Source organism: Ruditapes philippinarum, unplaced genomic scaffold (assembly GCF_026571515.1).
Source record: "Ruditapes philippinarum isolate M1 unplaced genomic scaffold, ASM2657151v2 ctg22593_1_1_1_1, whole genome shotgun sequence".
In the NCBI taxonomy this organism is placed as follows: domain Eukaryota; kingdom Metazoa; phylum Mollusca; class Bivalvia; order Venerida; family Veneridae; genus Ruditapes; species Ruditapes philippinarum.
In genome coordinates this window covers 1-10,941 of record NW_026859009.1, presented here as the reverse complement: position 1 = coordinate 10,941, position 10,941 = coordinate 1, and the positions used below count along the sequence as shown (strand labels likewise).

At 33.8% G+C, this 10,941-nt stretch overlaps 2 protein-coding genes across 2 annotated transcripts; both read right to left on the bottom strand.

The window, feature by feature from the left end:
- Window positions 1-1,600: 1,600 nt before the first annotated feature.
- On the bottom strand, window positions 1,601-5,315 carry LOC132754895 (double-stranded RNA-specific adenosine deaminase-like). The gene is made up of 3 exons (XM_060745642.1): window positions 5,216-5,315; window positions 4,609-4,758; window positions 1,601-2,280 (listed from the first exon to the last, which is right to left on the bottom strand). Exons 1-3 carry the CDS (start codon window positions 5,313-5,315, stop codon window positions 2,060-2,062), a joined length of 471 nt encoding a protein of 156 aa, XP_060601625.1. The 3' UTR covers window positions 1,601-2,059.
- Window positions 5,316-6,338: 1,023 nt separating this feature from the next.
- Window positions 6,339-10,371, bottom strand: LOC132754896 (double-stranded RNA-specific adenosine deaminase-like). The gene is made up of 3 exons (XM_060745643.1): window positions 10,205-10,371; window positions 9,077-9,266; window positions 6,339-6,442 (listed from the first exon to the last, which is right to left on the bottom strand). The coding sequence occupies exons 1-3, from the start codon at window positions 10,346-10,348 to the stop codon at window positions 6,345-6,347; spliced, it is 432 nt and encodes a 143-aa protein (XP_060601626.1). The 5' UTR covers window positions 10,349-10,371; the 3' UTR covers window positions 6,339-6,344.
- Window positions 10,372-10,941: the final 570 nt, after the last annotated feature.

The window sequence follows — 10,941 nt, the reverse complement described above, 5'->3', positions numbered from 1 at the left end:
GACTACAAAACCACCTAAAAATAACTCTTCTATAAAGCTGTCATTGATTTACACCAAAGCATATTGACAATATTACAAATAGTACATCAATATATCTAGTATTATTCATCTGTATCTAATGTTCAATAATTGCCTTCTGCATGTTTTTTTTTCTCCTCACTATCCTTTGTCATCACTGGTAGGAATTATGTCCATACATTAACAACAACGTAGTTTTAGACATATTCTTTTGACATAGCACCTGCTTTATGTATAATGTTAATATTTTGGGTGAATTCTTATCATTCTATACATTTTATTGACAAGTCAACATTTGATTTTTAAAAAAATGTATTGATAATCAATAAAAAACAAAACAAACAAGAGGGCCATGATGGCCCTAAGTTCGCTCACCTGTATATAGGCCCCCGGAGCAGGGCCAGTTTAAACCCAAGGGCTTTTATTTGAACAAACTTGGTAGACACCCATAAGAAGATGTTTCATGCTAAGCTCTAGCTCATTGGGTTGTTTAAAAGAAGATTTTTTAAGTTTTTACTATACACATATAGTTAAAAATAATGACACCCCTGGGGCGGGGCCAGTTTTGACCCCAGGGCTTTTATTTGAACAAACTTTGTAGACACTTACTAGAAGATGTTTCATGCTTAATATCTAAACTCTAGCTATTCGGGTTTTTTCAAAGAAGATTTTTAAGTTTTTGCTATACACATATATAAGGAAAATCAATGACCCCCTGGGGCGGGCCAATTTTGACCCCAGGGCTTTTATTTGAACAAACTTGGTAGACACTCATTAGAAGATGTTTCATGCTAAATATCGTAGCTCTAGCTCTTTGGGTTCTTTTAAAGAAGATTCTTTAAGTTTTTGCTACATGCTTAATATCTAAACTCTAGCTATTCGGGTTTTTTCAAAGAAGATTTTTAAGTTTTTGCTATACACATATATAAGGAAAATCAATGACCCCCGGGCTTTTATTTGAACAAACTTGGTAGACACTCACTAGAAGATGTTTCATGCTTAGTATCTAAACTCTAGCTATTTGGGTTTTTTCAAAGAAGATTTTTAAGTTTTTGCTATACACATATATAAGGAAAATCAATGACCCCCTGGGGCGGGCCAATTTTGACCCCAGGGCTTTTATTTGAACAAACTTGGTAGACACTCATTAGAAGATGTTTCATGCTAAATATCGTAGCTCTAGCTCTTTGGGTTCTTTTAAAGAAGATTCTTTAAGTTTTTGCTACATGCTTAATATCTAAACTCTAGCTATTCGGGTTTTTTCAAAGAAGATTTTTAAGTTTTTGCTATACACATATATAAGGAAAATCAATGACCCCCGGGGCGGGGCCAATTTTGATCCCAGGGCTTTTATTTGAACAAACTTGGTAGAAAGACACTCACTAAGAAGATTGTTTCATGCTTAGTATCTAAACTCTAGCTATTTGGGTTTTTTTCAAAACGAAGATTTTTTAAGTTTTTGCTATACACATATAAGGAAAATCAATGACCCCCTGGGGCGGCCAATTTTGACCCCAGGGCTTTTATTTGAACAAACTTGGTAGACACTCATTAGAAGATGTTTCATGCTAAATATCGTAGCTCTAGCTCTTTGGGTTCTTTTAAAAAAGATTCTTTAAGTTTTTGCTATATGCATATAGGAAAAATCAATGACCCCCTGGGGCGGGGCCAATTTTGACCCCAGGGCTTTTATTGGAACAAACTTGGTAGACACTCACTAGAAGATGTTTCATGCCAAATATCTAAACTCTAGCTCTTTGGGTTTTTTAAAAGAAGATATTTAAAGTTTTTTCTTTCGGTTGCCATGGCAACCAGAGTTCTGCATGGAATTAAATTCTTTGAACAATTGTTAAAGGTGACCACCAAAGGAACATTCCTGTGAAGTTTGGATGAAATTGGCTTAGTGGTTTATGAGGAGATGTCATTTAAAGTAAAAGTTTACGGATGGACGGACACCGGACGAAAAGCGATCACAAAAGCTCACCCTGTCACTTTGTGACAGGTGAGCTAACAAAAAACTAATAATAAATATTGATTCTGTCTATAACAGCTCTAATTGTCTATAAAGAGAAACAATACCTAAAGTGAGAGAATCCAAATATATAGGTTCCAGGAAATGACTTAGTAATGCCCCTTGCAAACCCACAACATTCCACCTACAAACTTTATCTGTACAAGACATTGTTCGTAACCTTTCACCTCTCTGTATACCATCAAATGTTTGAACTTTGAACCCTGGCTCTACAGGGATTGTGCCCTCACCTACAATAAAAAATTCACAGATGCAACTAGAAATATAGCATAAAGTAACATTGCACCAGATCTGAAGTAAAATGCTGAACTTCTTAGTAAAGTGAATAAGTTTTTCATCTCAAATGAGGTGTACAATGGAATTTTCACCATTGAAATTTATATTTCTTTTTTACATCAATTAGTTCACTGATCAACCAACATATAATAGTTTGTAGATTGGTTTAAACATATTTATTCTGAATAGTACATATAACATATATATAAACAAGAGGGCCATAATGGCCCTGAGTCGCTCACCAGAAACAACTGCTTTTCAGTGTTGGAATGTCAATATATTCTAATATTAACTTTGAGCATAGAATATGTTTAAACAATAATTTGAAGAAATGCCATGACCTGGGGTATTCAAGCTTTAGCTTAAACGGGGCTTATCAAATTAATATGAGCAAACTTGATAAAAGACTACCTAAGAATGCTATAAAGTTTGGTGATCATCTATCAATTATTTCGGTAGGAAAAAAATGTTCGAAGGTTTTTTCTATTTTTAGCTTTAGTGGCCCCTAAAAGGGGCAAATCAAATTAATATAAGCAAACTTGATAAAAGAGTACCCAAGAATGCTACAGACAAAGTTTGGTGATCATCCATCAATTGGTTCTGAAGTAGAAGATGTTTAAAGGTTTTTCTATTTTTAGCTTTAGCGGCCCCTAAAAGGATCTAATCAAATTTATATTGAGCAAACTTAATGAAAGAACTACCCAATAATCTGCTACACACAAAGTTTTGGTGATCATTCCATTCAATTATTCTGTAGCAATAGACGTTTAAATGTATATCTATTTTTAATTTTAGCGGCCCCTAAAAGGGGCCAATCAAATAATATAAGCAAACTTGATAAAAGACTACCCAAACAATGCTTCAAAAAAAGTTTGGTTGATCATCCATCCATTAGTTCTCGTAGAAATAGACATTTTAAAGTTATTTCTATTTTTTAGCTTAAGGGCCCCTTAAAGGGGGCCAATCAAATTCATATGAGCAAACTTGATAAAAGACTACCCAAGAATGCTACAGACAAAGTTTTGGTGATCATCCATCAATTAGTTCTCTAGAAATAGACATTTAAACATATTTCTATTTTTAGCTTTAACGGAACCTAAAGGGGGGGCCAATCAAAATTAATATGAAAAAACTTGATAAAACACTACCCAAGAATGCTACAGACAAAGTTTGGTGATCATCCATCATTAGTTCTGTAGGAGAAATGTTTAAAAGTTTTTCTATTTTTAGCCCTAGAGACCCCTAAAAGGGGCCAATCAAAATAATATGAGCAAACTTGATATATTTCTATTTTTAGATTTTGCGGCCCCTAAAAGGGGCCAATCAAATTAATATATGCAAACTTGATAAAACACTACCCAAGAATGCTACAGACAAAGTTTGGTGATCATCCATTCATTAGTTCTGTAGGAGAAGATTTTTAAAGGTTTTTCTATTTTTAGTCCTAGAGACCCCTTAAAAGGGCCAATCAAAATAATATTATCAAACTTGATAAAAAGACTACCTAAGAATGCTACAGACAAAGTTTGGTGATCATCCATCATTTAGTTCTGTAGAAATAGACATTTAAAGGTTTTTTCTATTTTTAGCTTTAGCGGCCCCTAAAAGGGGGCCAATCAAATTCATATGAGCAAACTTGATGAAAGACTAGCCAAACATGCTACAGACAATGTTTGGTGATCATGCATCTATTAGTTCGGTAGAAGAACATGTTTAAAACTTTTTCTTTTTTTAGCCCTAGAGACCACTAAAAGAGGCCAATCAAATTAATATGAGCAAACTTGATAAAAGACTACCCAAGAATGCTACAGACAAAGTTTGGTGATCATCCATCAATTAGTTCTGTAGAAGAAGATGTTTAAAGGTTTTTCTATTTTTAGCTCTGCTGACCCCTAAAAGGGGCCAATTAGAATGACATGAGCAAATTCAAGTGTGACTGTCACAAGGATGCTACAGACCAAATTTGAAGTAAATCTGCTAAGTAGTTTCAGAGAAGAAGACGATTGTTGGTGCATGACGACGGACGCCGGAGCATCCCCCTTTGATACTAATAGCTCACCCTGAGCCTTCGGCTCTGGTGAGCTAATAATCAACAAATAATTATTTTTACATAATTTACATAATGGAAAAGGATGAGAACGAAAAACAAGTCTTATTGAATTCTTCTCCTTAAGTTTGTAGATTCAATTCAGTAATGAAGGTTAAAGTTTACAAATTGTAAGATGTTTTTTTGAGTTATCTATCATTCAAGAATCAAGACAGTAATGTTAGAAATATCATACCTCCTTCAACTTTAGTTCTCAGTAGTCCCTGTACATTGCTAGAGAATGTAGGTTCATGTGGAGGTCGTATACGGGTATCTAACGGGGCTTTAGCTGACTCAACATCCCTGCAGATATAACAAGAAAATAACAGTAAACACAATAATTTCTCTGTTTTTGTGAAGAGAGACTTATTCATACATTCCGATTGTTATGTCTCTAAAATTTTCTGAAAAGTCGCAGTGGGCCGGTGGGTCTTGAGACAGGGAGAGAGAGAGAGAGTGGGATGTGTTCTCACAATTAATGTATTAACATTAACCATATTAACACAGGGGACATGGGTTCCAGTCCAAATGGTGTTACAACCATGTTTCCGCATTCAACACCAGGAAGTGGACTTGAAAGTCCTAAAAGTCCAATAATTTCATATGACACTTGTACTTAAAAATCCAAGTAGTCGACTCAAGAGAGGTCCAAATAAGTTTAGTTACAAGTTTTCAGAACAATGAAGCTGAAATGTGTTTAGATTAAACAAAACTTACCTTGGTTGAAAAATAAAGCTCCATCACACAAGGGTGCTGTAGAGATGTACAGATGGAAGGATATTTTGGTCTTATTTGTAATTTACCCCTGGGAGATTTCTCCAGCATCGGATGGGGTCTATTAGGGTCAAACTCCATAAGCCGTTTATACAAAACCTGAACAACAAATAAAACCATATCAGTCATCTAGGACAAAGAAGTGTCAATAAATGTAAATAAGCACATTCATCCTAAAACATTTAAAAGTTTTGTGCAAGCAACATAATGGTTCTTACCATTTTTATTCAAAAAGAATATTACAATGGTTTTAATTATACAAAACAAAATCTTGCGTACAAACTGCTGCAACTTTCTCACTTTTGTTTTTCCTTCACTACATATCATGTGCCAGTATGCAATTAAAAACTGACAGACAGACATGGTAGGGTGACAATTACGAAAAAACTAACTATTTATTAAGTGCTATCCGGACCCATTTTTTAAATACAAAATTGTTCACAAATGTTTGTAGTTTCCAAATCTGCTGGCATAAATTGGCATAAATGGTGGCGAACAGAGAAATCTAAGATGGCGTCCAAGATAATAGCCAAAATTATGAAAAGTATCCACTGTTCTCAGAGATTGGATGATCTTGTAAGGTTATTTTTAAACTTTACCATCTAAATTAATTACTGATAGTTATGAGTCTTGGTAGATGGCCTAAAATTATGACCTTGAAGGCCTTTCATACAAGTTGGTGGGTGAAACAAAGCATGAATACAAAACCAACCTTTACATTGGAAAGTTTTCAGGTTCAACAAAGGGTGTTTTACATTATAAATTCATTCTGGTGTTATGATCTTGAACAGTTATGATTCTGATGACTTTTGAGAAGTTTCAAGTGAATATTTTCAATTGTTCTTGTAAAAGAAACTTGCATGCATGTAAAATATAAACAAGGGCATTTCAAAGTTCAAAAGGGTGTAATTCACTAAAATTCCAGGCCAGAGTTATACCTCCTGAAAAGTTACCTACTTTACTTTAATTTTATGATTTAGTTTGGATCCAAAAGACATCTTTGAAGTTTCAATGGATACCTTTAATAGTTAATGAGATATAGCAATACATCTATAACCTTCAACAAATGTGACATTAAGGCTTTTGCCAAGGTGAGATAGCAGCATTTTCATCCAAATTGAATTTGATATATATATAATAAACATTAACAAAGTTAAATTACCTCAAAAATCCACGCCTAGTTATGATCTCAGCATGCGAGTCATTCACTGTGTTACCTTGGAGACTCAATTGTTGACCTGTGATACACCTGTTACCTGTAATATTATAGAATTATATCATAATATAAACATTAATGATTTCTTTAATTATTTTTATTTCACATTAATAAACTTCCAGCATTCTGCAACTTCTGATGTTCAAATTTCAATCCTTATTGCTTTCACTTCCAGAGTTTAGAAAAGCCGTTACAAATACATACTGTACACCATCTAGCCTTGTTTTAATATTCTGAGTCCAAAAGATCCATATCAAATCGGAATCCACATTGTTCTCTATATTGCCTTATTTTTATTTTCCAAGTCCAACTACTCCATATCAAATCCATATTGCACTTGAAGTAATTGTTCTTTAATATCATTCAAAACACTGTTGACTTTGATTTTTTTTAATTTGATGTGAATTTCCAAAAGAATTAGTGGTGTGAAATAAAAGAGTTCATTATAAATTGTTGAGCATCCTACCGAGTACTGATACTTTTAGACTAGTACAAAGCTGTATAACCCTATATTGGACTCGGTGTCTCATCCAATTTAGCTTTATAAGCAACATATGTATCAAATGGAATTCAGTTTGGTACTAAACAATGTATAATTACCTCATATTGTAGCAGTAATAAAACTGATAGGCTTGATTGCTATTTGTATATTGCTATCTAAACAGATTATCTTTTTTCTGACCAGTTATATTTTGAATGTTAATTCATTTTTACATGGTTTATTATGTCAACAATACAGCATCCTGTTGCCTCTAAGATATATATTTTCCTTCAAAGTTTTATGTTTGGGTATATTTCTTTTTGTTTTATTCCAAGAGATCAACTTCAAAAGGTCACCTTGCCATTATCTCTTGAAGAGTTTCCTACATTAACAATTATAGTACCCCCTGCAGGTACTGCATCCTTGACAATTCCGGTGCAATCAGAAAATGTATTTCTTTACACACTGAATGCGACCAAACAAATGTTTCCATCATTAAAGTGAAAGTGGAAGTGCTGCTTTTTTGAATTTGGATAAAAATTGTTTGATATATTTTCATTTCAAATAAATTTCTGTCATTGATAGGAAAATCCAAAGCTGCCCGAGTGTGTTGGAAATACTTTTTTATTTTACCCCATAGCCCCGAGTGTGTTGGAAATACTTTTTTATTTTACCCCATATTTACCAGTTAAACTGATAACTTCATGTTCTGACAAGTGAAGGTCGTCTGCTGAAACTGTAGTGACGTCATTTTCTATAGAAAAAATTCTACTAAAGCCAAAAAGGGCCATCAATTTACATACCACGGTACCATAGTGCTAGCCGTTTAAACTCCCATTCAAAACATGGCTGAATGACCATAGATGTTTCTAATTTAAATCATGGAGTTATTCTATGAATGACATGTGCATTTTAAAGTCAAGATGCGACAGTTAAACACAATTTAATAAAATAGTAAATACAAATTCTTTTATGTGTACAATTTGCTAGAAATAATAAGAACAGTGGTACCATAGGGGACCATCCTACATGGTAATTATTGAAATATTTTTACACAGAGTCAAACCTGTATCATCCAGTTTTTGACATTTTTCCAAACTCCATAGTAAAACCACATGTTGACCATAGTTCAAATACATTTCAGAATTCACAAATTTTAATTAGAGCTGTCATCGTTTGGGACAAAATCGATGTACTGTTGATATTTTTCTGTCAATCAATAATCGATACACATTTAAAAAAATCCATAATTTTGATTTGAATTATCTAAATGTCTATAAATTATTAAAAATGGGTCAAAGACAGAAAAGGCCGGGTTGCATATGTTTACAAAATATCATGAGGCTGTGATGTTACTTAAATTTTCTACCACTGTCTGACCATTGATGTTTAAAATTTAACATAGTTGGTAAACTGGAAAAGAATGAGCATCAGACCTGAAATGGAATCCCACAATATGGGACCACAGTCATGACAATGTTACGAAAATTTCCTATTGTTGACCATTAATGTTGAAAATTTAACTAAGATGGCAAACAGGTAGTGGATAAGAGACAGACCTGAAATCGAATCCCACAGTATGGGACCATGTGTTGATGCTGTACACCAAATATCAAAAGGCTATGATAAGTAGTTGATGAGAAAACTGTTACGAAAATTTCCTACTATTGACCATTAATGTTGAAAATTTAACTAAGTCGGCAAACAGGTAGTAGATGACCGACAGACCTGAAATCGAATCCCACAGTATGGGACCATGTGTTGATGCTGTATACCAAATATCAAAAGGCTGTGATAAGTAGTTGCTGAGAAAACTGTTACGAAAGTTTTTCCCCGCCGGCCGCCCAACATTCACCATACCATAACCTGGGTTTGCACCAGTGCAACCCGGCCAAAAATTCACCCAAAACATATTCAGAATGTTACAGAATGGACACATATCATAGCAGTGATGACACTAGACAGAAAAAAAAATCATGCAAAGGACATTTTTAAACAGGACATAACATATTTGTATGAACAGAACATGTATTTAACTAAAATCATTTAAACAGGTATGAAAGTGAATTATATACAAGAAATTAGGAGTAAATATTGATATATTGGTGTATTGCTGATAGTTGTCATCCGATATCAATGTATCATCAATATGCTTTGCACTGAATCAATGACAGCTCTAATTTTAATACACACCTGTTCCTAGACTGACCAAGACACCAACATCGTCTGCTGATCTTTTCATAACTAGTCCAGCTATAACTTTACGACCAGCAAAAGATTCAGCGGTAATCTGTGATACAAGGGCAGTGAACCCACGGTGAGTGAGCGCAGCAACCGTGTCAAAATGTGTCATATTGGCAGCAGGCACTGGAGGGATAGAGCCCTGAAATATACACATAAATCAAAATTGTTTTTATACAAACTAAATGAGAAAAACTATAAGCATCTTATAGACCGGAATATGTAGCTTGAGTGTAATTGTTTACAGACATAACGAGACTCAGCCTAGTTTCCATTTAACAATTTAAAGTTATGCAAGAGCTAAATATTTTTGTCTATGACAACAGCTTGTCTTTGATTCTTTTTCTTGCATATTGGATATTAATCATATTTCAGAAAGACAATAAACTGTTATTTTCATTTAACAATTTTCTTATAGCTCTGAATGAATTTATTAATTCATTCATAATAGTGAAATGAAGTTGTCCTAAGCACTCAATTCATTCATAAAAGGCACATTTAAAGCAACTTGTTTTACAAAGGGGGTGTAACACAGTATTTTTTGCACCAGTATAAACAGTAGGAAATCTTGTCTGATATGTAAGTCTTGATATGTAAGAAATGTATAGGTTAAAGAAGATCTGTTTTAAAATTAACAAAATTACCAATCATTAATCAAGTGGTTTTAAATAACTAATAAGGACAATATTAGATATATACCAACTGTTCTTGTTTTCAGCCTTCTTGTTTTCAGCCCTTAAACTAATATACTGCTGCATTTGTGTATTACACTTGATCAAATTTTAATATAGTTATTTGTTAAAAGTTCTTTTGTATTTGCATACTGGTCATGCTTTAAACTGGTATAGATCAGGACTGTTGTATTTAACAACTGAAATAATTTCATGAGTTAAGTCTACCTTAATTGCAAGGTATAAACCTCCACTAACAGCAGCTATAAAACTAACAAGGAGTTTGGCCTGACAATTTTATACCATAGGCATCTTGTATTATGTTTGAACTATTTAAAATTGTAATGCAATGGAAGTATTTATTAGGAAGCTTTTATTTAGGATAATAATTTTAACATGCAGTTATTACTGTATTAGATGCTGCATTTTCTGCCTGGAACTGTCCCTCTGCTACCAATTGTCTCATAGCAATATCACACGCTTCTTTTCTCCCATCTTTCTTGTTATGACAGGTGACTGATGGGAACTTACGCTTCCCTACAAATGCTGCCATCTCAAAACTGTCAATGATAAAGACGCAAAGTATAAAATTTACCAAGAGGAATATCTAGAGTAAAATCATATTATTGGAAAATAAAATATGTAAACTGAATAAACTGCTGGCATCTGTTATATTATGCAATGTCAGGAGACCTTTGGGTTTCTTTTTCTGTTGGGTTCTACATCACACCAAAATAATAGAGGATATATGGCGGCTTTCCAGCTTCAGTGGTGGAGGAAGACCTAAAGTGCCTCTCAGTGTATTGTTAAATGCATAAATGGGCACCTCAGTAGAACCTCCAACATTACGTGAGCTAGCTGGTTAGTTTCCATAAATGAAATAATCTGAAGTCCCAAGTGGGATTCAAACGTACAGTGGTGAGGGGCAAGTGGTTTGAAGACATTAACCACTCAGCCATGGGCTCCCATCTTTAGTTTGGGTCTAACCAAGATAGAAACAAGTTCTATCCTATTAGGCAAAGCAAATGAGACTAGGATTAAGGTCAAGCATAAATAAAATTTTAGTCATTTTGACTTTTCTGAGGTCTTTCGTCTTTAGTACCCTTTATTACTTTCCTGGTAACAATGACCTCATAATCTTTTTTT